General features: G+C 43.2%; 1 protein-coding gene across 19 annotated transcripts in view; it reads left to right on the forward strand.

Moving 5' to 3' along the window:
* The window catches only part of LPAR4 (lysophosphatidic acid receptor 4), an 89,143-nt gene extending 65,642 nt beyond the window's left edge, over window positions 1-23,501 (forward strand). For 12 of the 19 annotated variants that reach the window (XM_090058880.1, XM_090058883.1, XM_090058887.1 and 9 more), the window contains one exon: window positions 6,333-17,137. In XM_090058880.1, coding sequence (XP_089915006.1) covers window positions 6,484-7,533 — 1,050 coding nt within the window. In that variant the 5' untranslated portion in view covers window positions 6,333-6,483 and the 3' untranslated portion in view covers window positions 7,534-17,137. Of the gene's footprint in view, window positions 1-6,332; window positions 17,138-21,998 lie in introns of those variants that run through there. The other 7 variants (XM_090058895.1, XM_090058896.1, XR_016443713.1 and 4 more) reach the window with 6 other exon arrangements.
* Window positions 23,502-27,037: the final 3,536 nt, after the last annotated feature.

The following is a 27,037-nucleotide window of genomic DNA, read 5'->3' on the forward strand; positions in this document are numbered from 1 at the left end:
GTCTTAGGAAGATGAAGGAGACTACACTTACTAGTATTTTTAAGTGTATGGCAGAGAAACATCCCTGTAATGGAGGATAACTGATGGAGAGCAAATTCTACTCACAGTTTACCTGTTGCATCCTTACAGATTTAACTCCGATTTCAATGGGGTTGCACTGGTTTGCCTAACAGCAGATGCAGGCTTTCTTGCAGCACCCGTTGACACAAGATTTAATAGACAAAGTCATTCTCTACTACAACATAAAGTGGTTTTGTGTATTCCATTAGGGAATCGTTATTAATGACTGCTGAACCACAATTGTTTTTGTATCTTACACTGAAGACAGTAAATCTACAGATGTGACCTGATTGAAAAACAGAGTTTTATAAAGATTTTTGTTTATACACGCTTAATGTGGCATGTTAAAAATGTGCTGCCGTATCTTAATTTTTCACAACAGAGCAACAGTGTGGTAAGCAGGATGCACAGGAAAAGTTTGTTGTTGCTTTCATTCTGGATGGTGAGAAAGAGAATGAAGCTTACATTCAAAAAATTAAAACTGTAAACCTTAATGCTTTGGAATTAGAAGTGTATGGCACAGTTTCAAAGTACTTTGCCAGCTCATTTAATTGCCTGGGTGTTAGATGTGTAGACAACAGACTCATGTTCTCCAGGCCATAACTTATCCTGGACACTTGCTGGCAGACAACTCAAGTAGATTGATGCATCAGAAAAAGTGGTAATTGTCCACATTGTGATTTAGATCCCATTAAAAGAAAAGACAATTAAATGATCAGGCATCTTTTCCCCAGTGTACTGGAGTTTCAGGATACTTAAGTCAGCCTGCTGACATATAATGCAGTTTGACTGCCCATAAATGCAAACCTTTCAAACGTAGCCTTTAAAGCTAAGTACAGACGGTCAAAAAGCACTGAACCAATTCAGTCTTTGCAGGTTAGTCTAAGATGCACAGATTAACTTGAAACAGAAGTGAACAGACATTTACCTTTTGATTCAAGAAATGCAGCCACATGCCTGCAGTGGCTCAGGCCAGAAGGTTCTAGAGGACAGCTCTCTGGTTGTGTATTCACTTCCTCTTCCTGCTGCCCCTGAGGTCTCTGGGATTTTCAGTCCACAATTACAGCAGCAGGACCCTGCAGGTGTTGCTCATCACTTCCTCTTCCTGCTTCCAGGCACTTCTGGGATTTGTAGTCCATAGTTGCAACCAGCAGTAAATTTGAGTGGGGGAAAGGGATGTTTAGCCCCGCTCCCTGGCTCCGGGGGGGGGGGGGGGCAGTACCCCTTGCTCCCTGCAGACTGGTCTGCATCCCCAACTGGGCTTGCCTCCCCACCCCCTTGTCAGCCAGCCCTCACTGCTCCAGGGACAGTGGGCCAGGCCTGCTCCCTGGAGCAGACAGCCCAGCCCAATCCAGGGTTGCAAAGCATGCTAGGATGCTGGGGAACTGTGATTTAACTTGAATCAGGAGGGGGTCTGGGACAGAAGTTTCATAAACCAGTTTGACCCAAATCAGTTAAACCTGGTTGAATATAGTATCAGACTTAGCTTAAACCAGTTTCAGCCATTTTGAAATTGGTTTATATGCACTGAGCTTCTGTTCTGTTACAGGTTTAAACCAGTTTCTGATCACTTAAACAGGTTTATGTGTAGCTTCTGTCCCTAGCCTAAGATTGCAAGCATATGGTGTAGAGTACAGTCTGGTGCATCGAAAAATCCTAGACCATGCACATAAACTGGGGAGCTGTCTCTCCACATTTGTTGTGAGCACACAAACCTAAATTTTGGGTGCATAAAAACATGGATCCCCAATATTATGCCTCCTCAAAATTTAGAGGCATGAATAGGGAGTACAGACTGAGGCCACTTAGAAAACTTGGGTCTAAATAAGGAATAAAAAAGGAAAGTTTACTTGTGGAAGTCAAACTTTGCTGTAACTGTTACAAGATTTCTTCTGATAAGAGATAAGAGTCTCTTCATATATTTCAGGACAGTTAGAAGCCAAGCATGGATCTATTAGGCCGAGGTTTAAGGATGAGGCAGACGACCTCTGTTGGGAGTGGCATGTCTATCACTCTGATTGCGTGTTATTGCCTTTAAAAGAAGGGAAAGCATAACATTTATGTAGATAGCAGGAAGGGAAAGTATTACTCCTACACAAATGCATACATAGTAGCTAACTTTGTTGATTTAGTTTATGATTATTTTAGATTACTTCATATGTAAAGAAAGTGCATTTCCCAATAATTTATCATCATCCCTTCTAAAATGAGGTTGTGCATTCAGTACCTATGAAATTCTTGTTTGTTTCCATTTGCTTGGCAATTACTTTCAATTTGGCATGACACTGAAGTCGTGCAAGGGAAATGCATGCATTGCAAAGCTGAGAGAAACCAAAGAACATTTTGCTCTTTCTATACAACAGATAGTTGGTTCACATAACAACGTTTCTGTTTGTTTACACGGCACAAAAATTTGAATGCAGGCTTTGATCTTGTTTGTCATGTCACACTACCAAAAGCAATCATCAGATAATGGCATGTCTGCTTCAGATCTGCATGTGTGTTAACCCAGAATCTTGCTACTAATACAAAGCTCAAACATAAATAAAAATGAATGTTCTGATGTCTCTTTATTATGTACCAAAAGCCTGCCAGGAAATTAGAGGCCAGGTTCTGAAAGTGCGGCACATACACAGCTAGCTGGACAGGCAATGAGCAAAGAGGGTGGCTTACTGCTGTATTTTTCTGTCAAAGTGCTAACTCCTTTAAGATCTATAGAGAAGTTGTTGCTTCAGCCCTTTGTGACAGGAAATGCATGAAGGGCAGTTCCAGGGTAAGGATTTGCAGTTGGGGCCATGGTCCATCTGTTTTGGATAAACGCCTTCTGAGTCAGCACTATGTTCCAGGCATTTCCCTACACAGTATTGTGTTCTTTAGCAGGGATAATCTATAAAGGGGAAGGAAAGGCCTCTGATGAGAAGACTAGCACACAATGCTGCTTTTGCAGCATGTGTAGTAAGTGTATGGGTTTCTGGGCACTCAGATTAGTCTAGAATTTGTCTGGCATCACCAGGCAAAGTCTTGTTCCTACAAAAAATGTAGTAGTGTCTTGAGCAGTTCACATTATGCCAGTTGACCTATGGATAACGTACACTCAAAAACACGGAGAATGTAAACTTTTTAAGCAGACATACGTTGTGGCAAATACTTGATTTTATAAGACAGTATGTAATCGGTTCTCTTGATTCAATATTCAGATTTCATTTGGTTGTTTACAGCCTGCACACAACACATTCTTTCATTTATTTCATAGACTTTAAGCCAGTCACACCTCACATTTGCTATTTATCCCCTACTGCCACAGGGTCTCTATGTGGTGTGGCTCCGGCTCCTGATGAAAGGTTTCATCTATCATCCCCCCATCATTTTCGTTACTTGGTCAGTTATTAGATTACAAATTATAACAGGAACCGAGATTTTCTGATCCCCATTTACTTTATGGTAAATTGTAATGCAGAAATTTCTCCTCTAGTTGTCTGACCTTGCCCTTCTTTTCACTTCCTCTGAGGTATGACCCTGCCCATGGTCAAATTAAAAAAAAAACAAAAACGCTAACTTAAAATTGTTTAGGTATTTAGAAAATTGTTTGGGTTTTTTTTGCAGAAGTCTTATCAGTGAACTTGGGATGGAACAAGGCTGAGTGAAGCCCTAAACTCTTCTTTTCAGATGGACATCTAACTTTTTTTGGTATTATATGAACTGTCTGTATCTCTAGACCTTGCTTCGTTGGGCTAGAAGTCACAGGAGAAGAGACTTTGTTCTATTTCCAACATTCCTGTTTCTGAAATTAGTCAAAGACAACTATTTTCCTTTGGAGAAAAAAGCACTGTCAAACCCTAAATGCTTTTGTTTTTTGCAGAAATGTTTTCTGAAAAGACCAAAAAGTTGTGACAATGGTGAAATATCTTATTTTAATCCTTCCAGAATCAAAAGCTGTGACTTTTTTTCATTTTGAAACAATTTTGTATAGAATGTTTCTATTATAAAATTAAAAAGAGGCAAAATCAAAGTACACAAAATGTTTCATTTTGATAACGTGTTGTTTTTGAATTCTTTCTTTTATAGATAATTTGAGGCTTCCTGGCTTCTTTGGTTCAAACCAAAATGTCAGAGCATCAGAATACTTTACAGTATAGAGTTTCTGTTCTCTGCATGGCTCCAGATGAACATTTCAGAATGCTGTTGGTTCTAGATGTCAATGATGTCTTGTGCCTAGTGCTGTGTGTAGATGAAACGAGAGGCATGTGTGCATGACACTTTTTAAAGCAGGCTAAATGCTTTTGCACCACTTTAATGGTGGCAGTGTTTGAATGCCTCAGCCATGTATTGCACATTAATTCCAGCTGCTGCAGGAAATTTAGCAGTGTAATGCGCCTTAAATGACTTGGGGCGCAGCGAACTAAAACTCCCTGAGCAAAGCACCAGGCTCCTGCAGAGCCCCTGAGCTGCACGGAAGCCCTGCAGGCAACCTGGCAGCAGCTTGGGAAAGCAGGCTCTGCCCAAGAAAAGCGGTGAACTTGATCTCGGTCCCCCCTCCCGAGCCTACCTGCCTGCCTGAGTTGTGCAGGGGCCCAGTGCTTCCCTCCGCGGCTGCAGTGCCCCCTGGGCACCCGAGTCGGGTGTCTACAGGCAGCTGCTGTCTGAGGAGGGCCACTGCTGCTGCAGAGGGAAACACCAGGCCCCCCGCAGCACAGCGACCGCTTTACTTGCTGGCAGCTCACACTCCCCTCCCCACCAGAGCGGCAGGTAAGTCAGCAGGGTAGCACATGGAGACAGGGCTGCCTGCTCCCTCATCTCCACGTGCTGCAGAGCCCCTGTACTGAGGCATGCTGAGTCTCAGTGGGTGCTGACTGGGGTGCAATGTGTCTCGAGACAGAGGAGTAGGCAGCCTTGGGCTGGTGCTCCCTGTCTCTGCATCCCTCAGTGAGGGGCATCCTCAGCCGGCCAGTTAGTCCCCTGCTGAGGCATGCTGTGCCCCAGCCAGCCTCCTGGGCTGCCTGCTCCCCCATCTCTGCATTTTTGTCCTGGTGCCAACTATTATCACGTGCTTTTGCACCACTTATTGTTCTGGGGGTTTTTTTGCTACCAGAAAATCCTAGTAGCAAATTTCCCCTGCGCCCACCCCCACTTCCACTCCCACTGCAAATTAGTAGCCCCACACACAGTTTAACATGCAACGTGCGTGCTTTGCGGTGCCACAAACCACGCATGCCTGCATGTCTGGACATGCCCATGGCGTGCAACCCCTTGAAAACTGAATAGTTAAAGTGCAATCTTTTAGCTCCTAATTGTATCGATGACACAGGCCCAGCCTAGTTTTAGCACCTGCACGAGTTTCCCATCGACAGTCTGCGTCAACATCAATTTGCAGTGACATAGAAATATAAACTTCAACGCAAACCCAGGGTGTATGCATGACACCAGGGTTTAATCAGCCCTAAATTAAAGCAGCAGCTTTTTTTTAAAACTCACCACTTCAATTTAGGGCCCTCGTTTCATCTACGGATGTCGTAGGACATTATTTCCTCCCAAACCTTATGGCCAACTTAAGAGTTTAAGGGAAGATTTTCCAGGGTTCAGAGATGGAGTTAGCCTGCTGACACTGATCTTCAGTGAGAAGATGGGTGCCTAAGACTAGGAACAGATAATGTATTTGTCCCTGAATAAGCTGTGCCTGTGTTTGTCCGAGAACAAAAATATCTCAGAATTGGCATGTACATACATTGCCCTTATTAGGTTGTACTAAGCAGTTGAATGCACTGCCACTTTTCTGCCATTGATTCAATAATAAAATCCGAGAATAACTGTACAAACATATTTTGCAATATCCTGGGATAAACTGTTACTGCCTCTTATTCAGGAAACATTTTTAACATTTACCCTGGGATAACAAGCATGGAGGTCTGTGTGATGGCACTTTGTCCCGAGATAAAAATGATTTATCGCAGGATAAATGCCTAACTGTCCTTTGTGACTTTTTGGAAGTTCCCTTCAGGGTGTATTTCCAGATGAATCAAGAAATTTGAAATTATTATACAAGAAAATACATTTCTTATAGCAGTGTGAATAATGTATGTCATTACATTACTGAAACAAAAGGTACCTAGACTATTACTTATGTAGTATCTAATGACTTGAAATGCATTAAAAATTCCTAAATATCCATAATTCTAAAAACATGTTTTCGAGACAGATGATTATGCATTTTCCATGTATTTACAGTACAACTAGATGCAGATCTGACTGCTTTTTTTTTTTCTCTCCCCCCTCAGGATGGAAGGGACAAACGACAAATACGTGCCATCCGTTTCAAGCAACAACATTGGAATGTGTTTCTTAAGGAAGGAAGAGCTTACTAACTTATTTTATGGATGTCACTGAATTTAGCTTTGAAGGGCTCCCAAAGCACATCACAAACTTGGAATGGGAAACCACAGCAATAATCATACCTGCTTGATAGATGATTCCTTTAAATACAATCTGTATGGAGCAGTCTACAGTGTCGTGTTCATCCTTGGCTTAATCACAAACTGTGCCTCCCTACTTGTTTTCTGCTGTAGAATGAAGATGAGAAGTGAGACCGTCATCATTATGACAAACCTAGCTGTTTCAGACTTGCTCTTTGTATTCACGTTGCCTTTTAAAATTTTTTACAATTTTAACAGGCATTGGCCTTTTGGAGACAGTTTGTGCAAGATTTCAGGGACGGCGTTTCTCACCAACATCTATGGAAGCATGCTGTTTCTCACTTGCATCAGTGTTGATCGATTCCTAGCTATTGTTTACCCATTCAGATCTCGTACCATTAGGACAAGAAGAAATTCAGCCATAGTGTGTGCTGGTGTTTGGATACTGGTTCTAAGTGGTGGAATTTCAGCTTCGTTGTTCTCTACAACCAACATCTCCAACACTAGTACAACCTGCTTTGAGGGTTTTTCCAAACGTATCTGGAAGACCTATTTGTCTAAGATCACTATATTTATTGAAGTGGTAGGATTCATCATTCCTTTACTACTCAACCTTACATGCTCTTCATTGGTTCTGAGGACTCTTCGGAAACCAGCTACATTATCTCAGATTGGGACAAACAAAGAGAAAGTACTGAAGATGATCATTGTGCATGTGGCCATTTTTGTAGTATGCTTTGTGCCTTACAATTCCATACTCTTCTTGTATGCTCTGGTGAGATCGCAAGCCATAGCAAACTGCTCTCTGGAGAGATTTGCTAGGACAATGTACCCAATCACATTGTGCATTGCAACACTGAACTGCTGCTTTGACCCATTTATCTATTACTTCACATCAGAATCTTTCCAAAAGTCTTTCAACATAAAACCCCAAATAAAAATGGATTCCCTCTTCAAGACTGACACCCCTCTCACGAAGCCTACTGCACTGCCAGCAATACAGGACGAAATGGGTGACCAGGCAATTACGAATGGGGGAGATCCAACATCTGAATCTCATTTCTAAGGGGTTGTCTACCCATGGAGTTACCCATGGATTAACTCTGTGTGTAGTCCATTTTATTCCACAAGAAACTGGCTCATATAGAGTTAGGCTATGAAGAGACATCACATTTGTCCTGGGAGAAACCATTTTCTTCTGGAACAAAAAGCAATTGTTCAGACATCCTTGTTCGTTGTCCTGGGACAGGCTCTAAAAAGGTTTGCAGAATAACACTTAGAGCATCACACAGTGCATCTGAATGGTTGTTTTAGGATTGCATCATTGGATCAGTGACAGAAAAGCAGTAGTACATTCAGCTGCTCAGCCTTGATTATAAGGGCAGTTTATATACATACCAATACCACAACTTCTGTTCTGGGACAGAAACTGGCACTGCTGATCCCAGGACAAATGCAACATCTAGCCTTAAAAACAGTTATCCTAGCCTTCCTAGCCTTAACCATTCCTAGCCTTAAACAAAAACAGTTATCCAGGAACAGATAATCAAAGATAACTACATGGGTAGATAAGACCTAACACTGGGATTTCCCTACTAGGTGCAACAGACTCTTCAGTGTTGAGAGCTCAGTGTATCTAAATCTAGCTAGATCTCTTTTTGGAGACTATGCCTTGTTGAAAATTCATGTACCAGCCAAGGAGGAATTGAGATGATTCTTGTATTGGAAGATGCCAGCATTTGGCATTTTTCCCCTCTAGCATTAGACATGTGACAGTCAGGAAATATAAATCTTTATCTTTTTACTTTAGAGATCTCCATCAATTTTCCCTGTCTTATGAAAAGTACATCACCCTATATTAGCTCAATAATTTCACACATATATGTACGTTTGCTTAAAGAGGTATAATAAAAGCTTTCAGCTTTTTCTTATTTTACTACAAGCGTATATTCTAGATATACTAAATGCAGTTTTTAAGCATACTATTATCTAAAGTTGAAAAAGTAGATACAGATTGGGTTGGAGCTTAATTAGTCCTTCTGTGAATTACAGGTAATGGTTATTTGTTACTACTAATAATGGGGAAGAGCAAAAAATGAAGCAACTTGCACAGTCCCCTAAAAGATGCTGTATTCTTTTGAGCTGCATAATTAAGCTACCTTGTAATTTATTTTAACACTGCATTAAATGCCAACTGTAGACAGAAAAGATCACATTACAGATTTGTTAAGGCTGGTGTTTCTGTACCCCAAGAAATTACAAGTGAAAATAGTTTAGTCCTTATCTGCACAAACTCAGGTCAAATAAAAGGCCTGTCAGACAATATCTCTGGCAGTTTGGTCTAAGAAAAGATTGAAGAGCCATAATATTTTGATACATACTTAAGAATTTGCATGCATATTGGCAAGAGGCATAATAGACCCCGATGTAGCAGAGGAACTTATGAGCAATTTCTTTTCTGTAGGTTACAAGGCAGGGTCTTTTGCTAAGTGAGAGCATCCTGGCTACTTCATAAACAAGCAGAAGCTTCTACATCAGCAGCATTAATTTCCCTGTCAGGTAAAGCAATGTGTTTTCTTGTTTTGCAATTAATTTATTACACATGTTGCAGTTCTTCATGGAAAGGGAGAAATCCCTTGTAAAGTGAGGTCTGTTAACTAGCTGGAAACTAATGCATGCTACTGAGGAGTTCAGCCCTGCAGCTCCTATGCAGACAGAAGGCCTATTAACTTCAGTGGGAGTTGAATAGCAGTGGGATCAGACTCTGAGGCATTCCTTCCTAGATGGAAGATGCACAGGCAATAGAGGTTGGGTGTAACCCAATTAACATTCGGAAGCATTTTGAAGTTACCAATTACCTCAATGTTAAATTAAGCCCCCACGCTTTTAGGTAATGTTTTAAATCTGCTTCTAACTGAGAGCTATTAGGCTACGGATAGACATTACACATATACTGGGTTAAGTGATCAGAAACTGGTTTAAACATGTAACAGAACAGATATTCAGCACACATAAACCAGTTTGAAAATGGCTGAAATGGGTTTGAGATAAACATGGTTAAATGTAGTATCAGACTTAACTGATTTTGGATCAAACTGGTTTATGCAATGTCTGTCCCAGACCCCTTGCTGGTTTAAGATGAACCAAACTCCCCCTGCATCCCAGCATGCTCTCTGGGTTGAGTGGGGCTCTTTGCTCCACAGAGCTGGCCTCTCCCCTGTGCTCCCTGGCTGGAACTCCAGCAGAGACTGCAGGCTGCTTCCCCCTCCCTGCTAAGCAGGAATTCCCCCCAACTCCTCTGCCTTCCTGAGAGGTGTCTGTGTATTAGCTAGCAGACCACATGCTGGCTATCATCCATGCTGAGTCAACAGGTAGAATTGACAGGTAGCTCATAATGTCCCTCTGTTGTTTTCTTATTGGGGCAATAAACGCTGAGTTGGGGGTGATAAACACTGTTATCAATTCCCTGCTGGGCTAATCAGAGCATCCTGCCAGGGCCTGGCCATGCTCCCCCCTCAGCACAGTGCTGTGGAAGGGAAGGAAGGACTGCTTTAGCACCGCCCGCCCCCCAGCATCTTGCCCGAGTCACTGCAGGCATGTGCCTGCATGTCTGGGATGTCTGTGCAGTTACAAAGTGATTTAGCCACGCTAGGTTAGACTAACCTGCAAAAACGGAATCAATTCAGGCTTAGGTTTTTTGAATGTCTGCCCCTAGCCTTGGAGATGAGCAGTATTTATCAGCCTACAGTGAAATGAATTGAACAATATCATTTCTATTGTTCTCATGCTGAGCCTTCTAGGACAGGCAGTCCAGTCTTAAAATGACTGGAGTTGTTTTGTGTTTACTAAGTGCAAACAAAGAGACACACTTTGCAAATAGCATTTATTTAGCACTGCTCTTTATTAATAAGAAACAGACATATGCCTATCAAGGCCATATAAACCAATTACATTTTAAGGGTGTATACAGAAGTGCTCCACACAGGTTTTACAGCGCTGTAATTTAGAACACTTCTTATAGCACTATAAAATTACAATGCTCTTAATCATGACAGAAGGGCAGTTTTTGGTGGTGGGGGAGGTGAGGAATAGAGGGTGTTTCTGAGCCTTCCTGTACTTCCCAGGCTAGGAAGCAGGGGATGCTCCACAGTCTCCTGGGGCTTCTCTGCTGGTCAGGAATTTGACCAGCATACAAAAGTTATTTAAAGTACTGTAGGTTGCTAAAGTGCTGTAAAATACAGCACTTCAAATTGAATACCTCATTTAACAAGGGTTAATTTAATGCACCGTACCCATTTTTAAAGTTCTGTGAAGCCATACGCTTCTGTTAAGTCACAGCAATAAAGCGCTTTAAATGGCAAAAAAGCAAGTTCTGTACACACCCTGATTATAGCATCTGTCACCCCTTGATGCAGAGCGGGTATGATAAATTTTTTATGATTACCTCTTGTAGACCAAACGACAGAATAGCCCAGTCTTTGGTGCTTAGCTCTGAGGTGTAGTCATCTTAACTAGAACCCCATATCTCGTATTAGTTTCAGAGGTTTATTGCTACATATTAAGTGTCAGGCTACAAAGCCACCAGCATTTCTGTACAACAGAGAAAGGTAGCAATAATGAGAGATGAGGTAAACCATTTATCAGAATAAAGTGTGGACAAATGTACCTTTAAACCACTTTAACAGGGGAGGGGGAGCTGCTGCTTGGGAGTTTGCATAAACTGTTATAATCCAACCACTGTCTACATGAACCTATACCAATACAGGCTAGATGAACTGCCTTAATTTTGAACCTGGATGAAAAATGGTTAAAGCTGCAGTAGAGTTACCATGCATGTATTTCTACCAGATCATACAGACACAAAAGTTGGATCATAATAACTTACTGGTTTCCTTTGATAGCAGTACAGTTGTTTCATCTGTCTGTACCCCAGAGATGTAACTACCAGGGTCTGTGCTCCAGGCATCAGGAGCAGTGCTGGGGCCCAGGCAGCTGCAGCTGTGGTAGTAGCCGATATGGCAGCAGCAGCTGCTGCTTTTCATACACCACCTCCCAGTGGGCAGCCAGGGCTAGTGCCCTTCTCATCCACCCCTTGTTACCTTATTGCTGTACCCATAGATATCATCTCATGTAGGTGGCAGAACAGAGCTCAGCAGCATGTTCCTAGGGAACTCATTGGTACTTAGAAAAATACATTTGAAAGCTGTCCAATGACATAAGTGGATTAACTGGTATTTTAAAAAACTGCGACATTTGCTCAACCACTTTCCCCCCGGGTCTGCACAAGACATGAATCCAGTTTTAACCAGACTGTTTCTTTCCCCCTAGAACAAGATACTTGGGATATTTGTGTTCAGGGATGATTTTGGTACTGGTAACTCAATACAGCTATTTAGGCTGGTGCCAAGTAGAGATTTTTTTTCTCCCCTTCAATCTACGCCTGCACTGAATCATGTAGGATTTCTGAAATCCCTGCTTCCTTCAGGCAATCAACCTGTTTCAACACTTGCCATAAAATGTATACATTTCAAAGAAGCTGTTTCCATCACTTCAGATCAAAATCCAGAATGTGGTGGTGTGGAGGGAGAAAGGTTTGCAGCCTTTGATGCAAGTAGGAGCTTGTCGCCTATTTTCACAGCCAAGCTCTGTCAAGCAAGGAGTGGAGTCTGTCAAATCATTAACAAGTTCAATGCATTCTTACAATGGAGATCTCAGCTCCACCCATTAACTGGATGTTGTACACCTGAAATGTTACAAGTTGCTCTAACTGAGGAAGATGATGGTGCTAGGGAGGGAGCATGTAAGGCAAGGGTTGCAGCAGAAAGCTTAGGTAACCACAGGAAAGACATTTCTAAACTTTTAATCCAGCTTCTTCCCTCTGGGTAAGGCAAAATATCCTGGTACGTTATTACACTCAGATCTCAGAGGCCAGGGCCATTTAGATCATTATTTCAATTTTTCAAAAGAAAAAATAGAAACTTCTGTTTAGTTGCCAGCTCATTCTTAACGGAAAGCTTTGATTTTCAGCTTGTGAATCTCTCTGCTTGAAAGCTTCTCCTTTCTGCTTTCATGCCATCAGAATAAAGATGAGATTCTTCTGTTACACTTGGGGGATGGGATTTTCTTGGTACAAAATCTGTTCGCATTAATGAAAGCAATAGAGTTGCTTCAGAATTTGAGAAAAGAATTTGGCCCAGAGTACCAAAGCCAGCTACAAAGGAGTATCTTGTTACTAGTGATCCTGGAAGACCTTGCACTAACTCAGCTGACCTTCTACTAGTTAAATTTGCAAGATTTTTTTTAACCTAGAAACCACTGTCTAGCCTTCTTAAGGAAATGTTAAAAGAGAGGGGAGAAAGAACTGTATGTGACTGGATAACATCCAGGCTGTACATACATAGCTTAACTGTAATGTGAGCATAATGGTTGTCTTTTTCTAAGTGAAACGAGTGCCAATGCTTACAAATTTCTGTTTGCAGTTTTATGGGGCGAGAGCTGTGGTTGATAGTCTCACATAAAATGAAATACTATCATCATGTGCCAAAATGCTAACTGAAAAGATTCATTATTTTGTAATTTAATACCTTATAAATTATATGGAGATCATATGTTGACTGACACTCACATCTGTTAGGACAGTTTTTGACTAATCTTTTTAGTTGAAGGTATACTGAGTAAATGCCTGTATGGTTTGTATATAAATAACCAATTATGCATTCAGAGAGAGGAAAAGTAATTTTTCAGATGCTGGTAAGCCAAGCTGGAAGGAACTCTGGTGGTAAATGAAAAGTGGATTCACAGCTTTTCTGGCTAACATGCAGCTGGGTGTTTTTTCCCCCTTTGTTAACAAAGGGCTATTGTTAGCAACAGAAACATTAGTTTAGATGCAAGAAGCAAATGAAGAGGGAATGCTTTTATGCAGCTGAACCTGACTGATTCAACTATGCCCTGTTTCTGTCTCTAAATCCACAACATTGAGGATTCCACCTATGCGCACACAAGCTTGCTTTTCTTTTTACTACTTTCATGTCTGTGAATCATCATACTAAATCTTACCATGCAATTTGGTGCCACCAATCTCATCTAAATACCCTTCATGTTAAAGAAGCAGCCTTCAGAACAGCACTGATGTACAAAGAAAATCTTCCAGTTGTGTGCATATAAATGTGTCTGCAAAGTGATATTCTACTCCAAGGGATTTTGGAGTGCGTGTCATGAAATGTCAGGGATGGTGGTTATATGAAGGCTATTAAGTGCAGCTGCAGGACCAGAGTTTACAACATAGTAGGTTTTTGTAAGCAAGACAGAGGTACTTTTCTATTAGGAGATCTCATAAGGTAAGTTTTCAGTGGCTTCATAGAATTAAGGGAAACCAGACAAGCTGTTCCACAAAAGCAGGCAGGAACCAGAAGGTCCCATATACAAGCTGTTTGCTCATGTAATGAGAATCTATGGTCTATGCTGGTTTGGTGCATAAAAAAGGGAGAATGTAAAGTGCCCGTATCACAGGGCAGAGTTTTGCAGGTACTCTGTTGAAAAGCAATTGCCGTAACACAAGAATGCTGTGCTGTGTTTAGCATTATTCCTTACAGACATTCCTTACTGCATACAGACATTACAGCCAGAAGTTTGGGGGGGCGGGGGTGTTAAAAATGGTCCACTGATTTATCCACTGATAGATGCTGGGAGCTCAGGAGCCTGAGCTAAGGTAAGTGGGGATAGGGGGAGGAGCAGGCAAGATGGAGGATTGGGAGAGTAGCAGCTTTTGGGGGGGTGGGAGGGAGGGGAGCTCTGCGATTCTGCCAAAGCCCATGGACCCCTTCCAGGACCACCCCACCCATGTCACTGAACCATTCCTGATCCCACAAACCACTCCCTGAGCCAATTTTACCAGTATGCTCAGGTCCCAGGAGCCCGACTGAAGTAAGCTGGGGTGGTGGGATGGGTGGATGGATCATGGGGGGGTGGGGGTTGGTGGCTCTGCCAGGGGGCTTTGGCAGGACTGTGGAGAGGGAGGAAAGCTCCTCCAACCAGGGACATTTTTTTAACCCCCTGCTGGGCCTGGGCCTTCCCAGCCCCAGGGCTATGCTCAGAAAATGTACAAAAGTTCAGTTAGATCAGTGTAGCTGTAGCCAATCTAACTTTGTGCATACCCAAGGTATAGTTAACTTAGATCAGGTCAACCATTTTAGACTGATCTAAATTTCTTGGCACTTCTGTACAGTTTATACTTAGATCAACATAACTAGGGATCCAAGTGTAAAGTCCTCATTTGGATGAGCTAAGTTAGATTGGATGGTCATTCTTAACATGATCTAACCTCCCCAAATGTCTGTAATACCCTTAGTGTCCTTGCCTGTCTCAGATTCAGTGAGGGAAGTTAGTCCTTAGCCTCTGACAAATGCTCTAATAACATCCTTTGGGAGCCTCTCATGCTATAGAACTGCAGCAGCAACTCAAGGGGGAGTGCCCACTCTGACCAGGTGATAATCATTGAAGGGCTTTTCCAACAAGGGAGGATCTTTTCATCCCCTCAATAACCATTGAAGTGGGGTGTATTTTCAATCTGATGGGACCTGGTCTCCTCCAGAAAGTTTTTCTGTGAGGCAGCTTCTCTAGATGGTTCACAACACCTCTCCCTTGATTGAACCTATCCTCAGTAAGCACACTTAGGAGGACCCCAGCCAGCCTTCCCAAGGAGCTTCTCAGTAATTCTTCCATCAACCCCCCCGTGGCTTCAATTGCCACAGACTTGTGAAGGGAACAGGTATACAGAAGGGGCAGCTGGGAACATAGAACAGCCACAAGTTCAGTGACTCCTCTCAAAGCCTTAAATGTTCAGAGCTTAAAGAAAAATTAATGAGCAAATGGGATCCAGCTGTATGTTTAGTGTCTTAGAAAGAGGCTGATGCAAGGCCCTTGCTGCATTCAAAGTGATCTCTGTTGTGTGGTTTGCTTCAAGAGTACATATCAAAGCCATAACCTTTTTGTGGGGCATAAGATGTTAGTTTGCATTAAGTTAATAGAAAAAGAATAGAGAGGCAGTTAGCAGTGTCGGTCTGAAGCTTGGCAGAAGGCAGGGCAGGGTGACGCTAACTCATGTGTCTGCAACATATGGCCTGTAGGACCATTGAATCCAGCATATACAGTCCAAAGGTTTTGCCTGTGCTTGTACCAGACTAAGAGGCAATGAGTTGCAGTGGCTGGGCAACCTCCATTTGCTGCTTTTTCCCCCTGCTCTCTAGCCATTCCCTGGCTGTGATGGGGTATCTTTGTGCTAGTACAGAGCTGCGCCAGGGCTTGGCAGCTGGAAGCTGGGTCCATGCCACTGCCACTTCTCCCTCCCTTTCTCCCTACATCTCCCAGCTGCAGTGCAGAAGCTGGCTCTGCACCCTGCCACTGTCCCCCACCAGCTGGAAGTTGCACCCCTTTTTAAATACATTCTAAAGCTGAGGAGGAGGGCATTGGGAGAAGCAACAGCCGTGCGGATGCAGCTCTTAGCTGACTGGCTCTAGCGTGGGCCACTGAAACACCATGGAAGCCACCCAGCCTGCGTCAGACTGGAGCCAGGTTTTTCTTGCTCAAAGCTTGAAAAGGTTGCTAGATGCTGGGCTAACTCATTCAGAGAGGCATTAGCTTTCATAGGCCAGAGTCTACTTCACCAGATGCTAAAAGCTGAATAGTTAACAGAATGATCCCTTTGGAAAGGGCAGCTGCACTTTTACCTGTAAGGCAAGCAACTGTAATTTGACTTCCCTTTCCTGACCCAGATAGTCCTCTCTAGGGATAAGCTGTGCAAACTTGGGGTTTTGAGGTACTTAGAAGCAAGGCGCTAATTGCTCCTGGTGCCAGCATGCTGAATGAGGGGATGGGTACAGTAGGGGGTTTGTTTTCATGAAATCAATGCACTAAGGATTTACAAGATCACAATATTTAAAGCAACACACTCAGGCAAAACCTAAAAAGTGATAGAAAACTGGACCTGAACATATTCTTCAGTTTATGAGCATGTGCAGTGTGTGACCTTTAGAGATGTGCAGCTGAACCAAGAAACTGAGAATACTACAGTTCTTATCCAACACAGCCTTTTATCTAGATGGTGAATCCAAATACAATTTTTTTCACTTTTGAATTTGTCAAATTAATATAAAAAACACTTTACAGCATGTAAACTTAGGTTGGCCTTCAAACTCCAGAGGGAACTTGCAGGGCTGGCGTTTGATGAAGTGATCTTTACTTTTATAAAAACAACAAATTTGATGCAGCAATCATTAGGAGACAAGCATAATACCATTTTAGAAGTGGCTATTTTCAGAGTAGGCCACCTCTTTGTAACATTTATACTTAACACAGCTTGGAGCTCTTTCCAAAACCTCAGTTTTCAACCTTTTTCACTAACAGGACTAACTTACATACCTAGAATATAGAAGCAAGGATGGAAAACAGGTGGTTTCCCTTTCAAGATCAGCTGGTTTGCATGTGTGTGTGTGTGTATGTTTTCTCAAAGTAATTAACTGTCAAGTACCAGAGAAAACCTTGTGCTAGCTTTTTCTCTGCCTGTGGAATTTTGACTAATGTAAATACTGTATATAATTAAACAAACTGAGATTTTTGCACTGTTTGCTCTTACATATGTATAATGAAAATGGAACAAAGTTCCAGAAAAAGCGTGTGTGAATGTGCTCATTTATTCTGACAAATATAAACCCACATACATATTAACTGGAAAAATATTTAAATTTTAACTTTTTTTTTTATAGACCATTTGAAAAATCAACAACATCCATCATGCAAGTAGAATGCCTTAGAGACCATTTGCATGGGAGTTTGGTCATTCCCTTTTTGTTGCTTTTTTTATAAACACCCCAAGGCTTCTTTTTCTGGGAGCATTTCATTAACCTCAACTGTCTTCAGAATCACATAGTATTTGCTTTGATGTAGTTGTCATACGTTAGATCACTGATGAAAGTCAGCATCATGAAACTGCAGCAAGCAGATGATGGGAATCCAGGGCGGTTGCCACAGAGAATTTATGTACAATTTCTTTAATCCTCAGCTCTCTAGCAGAGGCAGCAGAATCAAAGGCATGCTGCACAAAAGGAGCTCAACAATATCTCTGAAGGCCATGGTGCTGCAGTCATCAATTGTATACCAGAAATAATTTTTTTAGCCTGGGGTGAAGACCTTTGGGGTTCCCATTTAATTCTTTCTACTCCCTGTTTCTAATGACCTGACACATGCAGTACCCTGTGAAGCTTGTAAGTACTCCTATGTGCATACAAAGATAAGGATGAAAGGAAAATTCTCCCAAGGTCACTGTTTCAGCTCTTGGACCATTTTGGTTTCAAGCATAAGTATAACACAGGTCTGGCATGAAGAGGGGGTTCTGTTGTTCAAGGGATGGGATAAATCTGGAAAAGTCTTCTACAGATTGGATAGAATGGGCTGCTCAAAGCCCTGAGCTTGGATATGTCCATTTGAAAAGTGAGCTAGCAGAAAGAAAATGACTGGCAATAAAGCAAGGGCCAACCCTGAGATGCTTTCTCTTTGTGACCCTGGAACCTGAGACCCACTTCAATGCTTCCCCATAATCAACTAATCTACGAACAAATGGCTTCTATGGATTTCATGATTACATTTTGCCAAATGCACATTTGCTGCAATAGAACAACTAGAAAGAATACTTCAATATGGGAACTGCACTGCTCAGCAAAAAAATCAGGAAAGTGAAAACATAGCTACCAATATAATTCCAATGTTGGCTTCTACTGTAAGGCCTTTGACTTCATGGTACTTTTATACCTTAGCTGAAGCGTATACACTTTAACAGCTGTAAAAGTAACATGGGGGGGAAAATCCAAACCCTTGCACTTTTGATTTGCAATCATAATTCTTTTTAAATCAGTTGTGCCTTGTCACTTTTATATTAGACAAAATATGAACACCCCTGACACAGATATATGTCCATGGTAAGTAAGTTTTGCTTAGTATTATTGTTTATTGGCTCAACTGTGTAGCTAGAAGAGACATTAGGTGAGCTTTGGGGCACAGAATGCCCTTTCTCAGGTATGGGAAAGAATCAGATGCAGCCTGAACTAAACACCAGGTATCTTCTTTTTTCCCAGATCTGAGGAAGGGAATTTTGGCTGAGGGACAGACATTTAAAAAGCCTGAGCCTGAATTGATTCAATTTCCACAGGTTAATCTAACCTCTGGAGATTGGACCGGTTTGTACGTGGATAGACATCCACTTTTGAATCAGGAAATGCAGGCACATTCCTGCAGTGGCTCAGGCTAGAATTCAGAGGGCAATAGAGCAAGCCATCCCTTCCCTTCCACAATGCTGAGCTGAGTGGGGGCATGGCCAGGCCCCAACAGGATGCTATGATTAGGGAGGGGTTTAAATCCCTGCACAGTCCCCAGCTGAAGGGGGAAAGGGAAGCAACCTTTGCCAGGCTTTTTCCAGCTCACTGCTTACGGGGAAACATTGCCAGTCCCCAGCCCTCAGCTGGCACTCTGAGGCAAAGGGGGGTGGGAGGAAGGAGGACTGCTTGTGTGGAGTGCATTCATCTGTTAATGGTATTGAGCTTTTTAATCTCCCTCTCCCCGCTTCTTCATACTGTCTGCAGCAAATTGATAGGCATTCACAGGTCCCATGCATTGCAAACCAGGTCATTTCTCACACCTCTCTCTGTCTCCTCTTGAATGCTGACAGATTGTGGCCTTTGAAGCAAGCAAGCCAGCAGGGAGCTTATTAGAACACCAAGCTTATCAACCCATCAAGAAAACAAAGCCTCTCTCATCAGTTCAAGCTCTTATTAAACCGCTTTTCCCAAGGCATATGGAAGGGAGAAGGGATGGGGGGACCTGATGATTAGTTCAAAAAAGCCCTAAGCAGACACTGGTCTGTCTGCCTTTGTTCCAGTGAATTGAAGACCCACACACATACATACACCTCTCAGCATTAGTAAGGCTGGGGGTAGTGTGGCCAGATGCCAGCTGGGGTCTGTGCTGCTGGGGTCCCTGTTGTAGAAGAGGGGGAAATCCCTGCTTCAGCAGCAAGTGAGGGGAGGGTGGGACAGGGGAAAGCCCAGCAGACACAGCTGTGTCTGCAGTCTCCACCTCTTTCTAAGCCAGTCAGAGCTCCAGCTAGGGAGGAGGGCACGGCCAGCCCTGCTCTCTGGAGCAGACAGCACAGCCCAGCCTAACTCAGGGCTAAAAAGCATACTGGGATGCTGGGGGACTCTGATTTAACTTAAACCAGGAAGGGGTCTGGGACAGAAATTCCATAAACTGGTTTGACCTAAATCTAGGGGTGCACCAATAGAGATTTTGGGGACTATACCAATAGCTGATTTTTAAGGAGGCATATCAGCTGATGCTGATCCGATTTCCAATATGCAGCTCTTCACCTTGAAGGGCTGCATCCAGCTGGTAAATCTGGTGTGGTGGAAGGGGAGGGAAGAGGTGTGGGGGGAGCAGATCAAGGCCTCTGCAGTGAGGGAGGGAATGGGGCTGGGGCTGGGGCAGGCGCTGACCAGCTGGGGCAGGGAGGGGTGTGGGACAAAGCTGCAAGTGGCTTGTCCAGCGGGCAAGGCGGGGGTGCATGTCCTCTGGATCTGTGTGGCATGGGGCAGGCTGTAGCTGCAGTCTGGGGCGGGGGCATGGGCAGAGAGGGAGGGTGGCTCACACTACTGTGTGAGGTTTGTCTGGTGCTCATGTGGCGGCTCCTGCTGCTGCTTCTACCACTCATCTGGGAAGACATGGGGGGGGGGGTGCCCCCAGATCTGCCTGGCCAGGAAGAGCCCAGCCCCAGCTTACCCTGCCCCACCCTGCATAGATCTGGGGGCAAATGCCCCCCCAAGCCCTCTTGGGTGGGTGACAGGAGCAGCATTGGGAGCCACTAGATAAGCACCGGATGAGCCACATGCAGCAGTGGGAGCTGCCCCCCCCTTCATTCCCATTGCCCCCCAATCAGCCATGCCTCCGTCCCACACCAGCCCCAGCCCTGGCCCCAGCTGGGCAGCCCCTGCTGCAGCCACTACCCCAACCCTAACCCCACACCCTCCCTCAATGCAGGGGCCTTGATCTGTACCCCTACACCCCTCCCCTTTCTCCACACCAGACTTACCAGTGACACACAGCACTCCACGCTGCCAGCTGTGGTCCTCACTCGCTATGTGCTGCACTGTGGCTGCATGCACGCACACATGGGCATTTATTGGACAAGTTATTGGCTGCATCAGACCAATTTTTGATACAGAATTTTTTTTTTTTTTTTTTTTTTAATATCGGTGCCAATCTGATATTGGACTGATGTATCAGTGCATCTCTACCCGAATCAGTTAAGTCTGATGCTACATTCAACCAGGTTTATCTTAAACCAGTTTTGGCCATTTGTAAACAGTTTTAGGTGCACTGAACTTATGGCCTGTTACAGGTTTAAGCCAGTATTTGATCTCTTAAACTGGTTTTATGTGTAACTTCTGTCTCTAGCCTTTGTGCCTTAAACTTTGTCTAACATCTCTTCCACCTACATAATTGGACCAGTGAAAAATACTGGCAAGCACACCTGGATTCTTTTGTATTCCCTGGACCATCATGGCTATAATATTCCAACTCTACCATAGAATAAAGCATACAGTTAAGCACTCATCCAAAACTACTAGAATACGTTTTTGGTGATGAATGATATGGGACAGATGCTGAACATGCTTCCCCAGTTCTGCATGGCTCTTAAGTATGCCAGTATTTAGATAGGCATTTAATAGGCACTTAACCCTACACTCTCAGTGTGTTTGATATTTGACCTAAAAATACAACAAAATCAACTCAGCCATAACAAGGATGTGGAAGCACAATTCCAGTTACACCCCACCACCCAGCTAGGCAATTCAAAACCCTGAAGTCTTATTGCCCCTCCAACAAATTCCTGTATTTTCCATCACCTGGTTAAAGCAATGGGCTCTGCACAAAGATTTCTTTGGTTAGGGTCCAGGTACCTTCTTCCTAATCATTAAACTGTAGCAGACAATTATGTGAGCACATGTCCAAAGCAAGTAAACCTTTCCCTCCTCATCCCTATTTGGGTAAGTAGTCTTACAGCTACCGGGCACCTTGACCAGTATGACTTTCAACTTCTTTCCTTACCCGTTTGGTCTTGTGGCATGGTGACATGGGTTACCTACCAGACAAGCCAAACCTCTGAATCACTGCTGATCTCGCACACGATAGATGTAAGTTCCCATTGGACCAGTTTGTGGTGTGGTGCTTTCAGCACAGATAAACTGAATACTTCTCAGCCTGAAAAAGGCTCATTGTATAGCCTGTCATAATGTCTGCCACAGAACCTTACCGGACTTTATAGCACTCAATAACTGTAGATTTTCCTTTTTAAGTTTCAGCACTTACAAATACAAAAAGGAAAAAAAAGGCCTGAACAAAGAAAACCTGTTTGCTTCATGCTGACTGTCTTCTAATGTCTGTCTTCTATTTCTAATGTTGTCAGGGTTTTTCTTTTTATATTTGCAGGTCACCTTGAACTTTTCACTCTGATATTTGCCCTTTGCAAAGATTTCTAATTCTTCATGAAAGCCATTCAACACACTCTTTGCCAGCTCATCATGGAAAGGAAACTCGTACAGATAATTAGAAGGAAAGAAGCCTTCCTACGTGACAGTCACCATCTGACCCATTTCAACCTTCCAAAGTGGCTTAAACTTTTGTAAAATGAAATGCACACAGAAAACTGGCTTTGGGATCTGACCAGAAAGGAAAAAAAGGCTCTGAATAAATATGGATGGCAAAGATTTGGGGTGATCTTTATTTGCTTTCAGATATTTGTTAAGCAGAAGAAAATACATTCAGATGTCATGGGTGTGTTGCCCTGTGGGATGAGGCCAACTCTCAGAATCTGAATATTATGCTGTTAGACAGGAGAGTGTGACACAATTGCACATATACAAAACACACAAATCAACAATTAGGTGCATGTACAAACACACTACCAGCTCTGGCATATACACATCCAAACCAGCCTAGGCACATGGATACCTATCACCAATTCAAGCACATACACTATACACCCCAGAAGTTAGACACAGATCACTAATTCATATATCATGCACACAATGACATGTATATATACACACACATATACACACTCACCAGTTCACCCACATACAATCCACCTACCCATACATACTGGTAGGTTCCTAACTTGGATGCTACAGTGTGTATGTGTGCGCTTGGGGTACCTGGGATACTTGGGAGAAGGTTCAGGTGAGACAGAGGCAGACGGAGTTAAAGAGTAGGGAGTGAAAGTTGCCAGAATCAGGATTAGAACTAGTGGACTAGAGAGAAACTGGCTGAATAACTGAGGCTTAGGTTTACTTAAGATAGACTGGGGCTGGAAACTGAGGTAGACAGCTGAGAGATGGTGGGGAGGGGCTGATAAGTGGTGGCAAGGAGGAGAGAGCCAGGAAAGAAACTGAGGCAGAAACTTGGTTGCTCAGGGGAAAAGGAAAAGGCAGTGGGGATAAGACAGTGGCAAAGAAACAGGGTGTTTGGAGGCAGAGGGGAGCTCAGGACAGGTGTTGGAGGTGGCAGTGAGCCAGAAGCAGGAGAGGGAGAAATGAGACAGAAGTTAGAGGGGTGAGGAGCAGAGATTGGAGCAGGGCCAAACCACAGTAAAGCAAAACCCAACTTAAGGGCCCAAATAATAGTTTTATTAAACAGACAACACACTACACAGCCCCATGGAGTTATTGGTTCACACACACACACACACACACACACGCACTCACAATGGCAGCAGGAAGAAGAGACTCAGTGGAAGGGTTGGAGTCCAGGTAGGGAAGAGAAGCAGAGTCCAAGTCTTTGGTTGAAGAGGGGGTGGGGGGTGATAGCTACCTATCCAGGCTAGAAAGGGGTCCTTGTTCAGGACTTGCACTCTTATGTACTGTAACTGTTCAGAGGACAGTAAGACTATCGCTTACTAATGAGCACTGACTGCTGGAAAGCATTTGGGGCAGAAGGTTAAAATGTAAATGTTAGTGAAATGTTACAACTAAACTGAATTTTCAAGGACGAGTTGAAGTAATACTTGTTTTCAGACCCTTTTTTTCAGAAATGCTTTTGAAATGCTTTACATCCCAGAGTACTCAAGGAGCTGGTCTGCATCATAGCTCAGCCCCTGGCACGGATCTTTGAGAGCTCCTGGTGCTCTGGTGAAGTGCCCGATGATTGGAAGAAGGCCAATGTGGTGCCTATCTTCAAGAAAGTAAGGAAAGTGGATTCAGCAAACTACAGGCCTATCAGCTTGACCTCCATCCTAGGGAAGGTCTTAGAAAAAAATCAAAGAGGCCATTCTTAATGGACTGACTGATGGCAACATCCTGAGGGATAGCCAGCATGGGTTTGTTGCAGGTAGGTTGTGCTTGACCAATCTCGTTTTCTTTTATGACCAGGTGACCTATCACCTGGACAAAGGGGAAAAGATTGATGTCATATATCTTGACTTTAAAAAAGCCTTCAATCTGGTATCCCATGATCACCTTTTGGCAAAACTGGCCAAATGTGGCCTTGGGTCCACCATGATCCGCTGGCTGGGGAATTAGCAATCCAGGCTGACCTGGACAGGATCAGGAAATGGGCGGATGAGAACCTGATGGTGTTTAACACTGAAAAATGCAAGGTTCTCCACCTTTGGAGGAAAAACCTGTAGCATGTCTATAGGCTTGACAGTGCTACGCTGACTAGCACTATGGACGAGAGGGACTTGGGGGTCATGATTGACCACAAGATGAACATGAGCCTTCAATGTGATGCTGTAGCTAGTAAAGCAAGTAAAACCCTGGCTTGCATCCATAGATGTTTCTCAAGCAAATCCCAGTTCTCCCATTGTACTCGGCCTTGGTGAGGCCGCAGCTGGAGTACTGCGTCCAGTTTTGGGCTCCACAATTCAAAAAGGATGTGGAGAAGCCTGAGAGAGTGCAGAGGAGAGCCATGCGCATGATCAGAGGTCAGGAAAACAGACCTTATGATGAGAGGCTGAGAGCCATGGGACTCTTCAGCCTGGAAAAGCGCAGGCTCAGGGGTGATCTGATGGCTGCCCACAAGTTTATAAAGGATGTTCACCAGGACCTGGGGGAACGTTTGTTCACTAGAGCGCTCCAAGTGATAACAAGGTTGAATGGTTTTAAACTCCTGCAAGACTGTTTCAGACTGGACATAAAGAATAACTTCTTTACTGTCTAAGTCCCCAAGGTCTGGAATGGCCTGCTGCTGGAGGTGGTTCAAGCGCCTACTTTGAACGCCTTCAAGAGAAACCTGGATGTTTTTCTTGCTGGGATCCTATGCCCCTGCTGAATTCCTGTCCCTGGGGCAGGGGACTGGACTCAAAGGTCTTCTGAGGTCCCTTTCAGCCCGAATATCTATGACATCTATGAAAAAGCATTTCTCTTTAATTGGATAAATAAAAGAATAAACACCTCAACTCCACCTCCCTCCTATCTGCAGGCACATGAGTGCTTGGGACAGAGTTTAATCACAGGTCAAGACAGGCAAAATACTTGCAAGAGTTCTCACTATTCAGGTATTATTGCTGTTGTAGATGCAGCTCAGGGGCATAGGTCATAGTGAAGGGGCCTCACCATGGCTTTGGAAGTGTATTCAAACCCTGCTCTCGACATGTGCCAAACACTGCCCCTAATTGATTTAGCTGTAAATCGCTCCTTGGTCATTCAGGGCCTTGTTGCATGCTAATTTTGGGCAGCTCCTGGAGCTCTTAACCTGAGGATTGTCTGCATGTTAACTCTTTTAAGTGACTTAGAGCACTCGTTATGTGGCTCAAAGTTACACCACTCCAGGAAAGGATTATCTCTTGATCTGCATAACCCAGCTCCTGTTCCACTGTATTAGGCACTTCATTATGCAGTCATTCAATGGAGAAGGATGATTTCCTTCAGTATGAATGGGCTAGTAATGGTCCAATGTTTCCATCCTTGCTCAGGCAAAATGTACTTTGATTTAGTTTGGCTTACTGAAGCCTGTGCAGTTAAAGTCTGTCTATATACAGAGTTAATAGTGTAGCTTGTGCATTGTAAAGTCAGATCCCAGCATATTTAGCAGTATGTTCCAAAAGCCTGAAGTTGTGAAATTAAACCAGTTTAGTTCAACTGGAGCAGCTTTGCGGGTGCAGATTTGTAACATTTGTCACAACTTCTAGTGGCCTGTTTCAAACTAGTCAGGGGGGATCAGCAGGCACTGGGGAAGTCCCTGTTCCCCCAAGCACCGCCAGGAGTGACCAGGAATAATGGTCACAAGCTGGTAGAGGGTAGATTTAGGCTAGATATCAGGAGGCGCTACTTCACGGTCAAGGCGGCTAGGATCTGGAACCAACTTCCAAGAGAAGTGGTGCTGGCCCCTACCCTGGGGGTCTTTAAGAGGAGGTTAGATGAACACCTTGCTAGGGTCATTTGACCCCAGTACTCTTTCCTGCCATGGCAGGGGGTCAGACTAGATGATCTATTCAGGTCCCTTCTGACCCTAGAAACTATGAAACTTCCATCAGTTTAGGTTTTTCCTGTAAAGGACAAGGTTAACTTAAAAGCAGTTTTTAGCCACTGACTAGAGTCTCTAGACAAGGCTTTCTTCTCAATAGGTACAAAGCTGTTTGTAAACAACACACTTGCATACCTTGCAGTTTATTGAAACTTGTCTACATTTTAAATATATTCCAGATGAAGTGATGTGTGAATTTAAAATAGAAGAGCTATTCTAAAATAACTACAGTGCACATATGGAAGAGGAGTAAGCTAAGCCAGAAAAAAGGCACTATTATTCCAGAATGAGAGAGTCCACACAACATGTTCCAGAATAATTATTCTGGAATTCTGAAATAAACTTCATGTGTAGAGAAGTCCTTTCATTATTAATTACTGCTACCTTTGTAAGAGGAATGGCCGGAAACTTCAGCTGAGAAGGTTTTTAAATACATTCTGAAGCCTGTTTAACAAAACTGGTAAACATTTCAATTTCTTAGTCAATATGACTAGCACTTCATTAAATATATATCTACCCTTTCCTAAGTAAACACAAAAAGCAACATACCTGGGAGGCAGGTCATAATGGGCAAACATAATGCAAACAGTTTTTACACTTCAAAACATCACCTAAATCCCTCTATAGGCAGATCTCAATTGCCTTGTCAAATACTGCCAAGTGCTCACTTTGTTTATATTGCATATTGTATTTAACACCATGCATTTCCTAAATCAATTTGGGTTTACATGTTTCAGCATTTTGATGAAGCCAAGAAAACTCTACCTTGCCATAAATTTAAAAGGTCTGAAGGTCAGCTAGAACAGAAATGTTTATTTCTATCAAAAAAATGATGCAAGCTTTTGTACTGCTATAAATGTACCTTAAACCAGTATGTTTTTCTCTTTTCAAAAAGCAATAGCTGTATTAGTATAAGCATCCTTACACTGTTATAAGTGCATCTTCATTAGGCGTCAGTACCACTTTAATTATCCCAGTCAAGATGGAGTACTACCATTTGTGCGTAT

Source organism: Crocodylus siamensis, chromosome 8, assembly GCF_052110815.1.
Source record: "Crocodylus siamensis isolate JL-2025a chromosome 8, ASM5211081v1, whole genome shotgun sequence".
NCBI lineage: Eukaryota > Metazoa > Chordata > Crocodylia > Crocodylidae > Crocodylus > Crocodylus siamensis.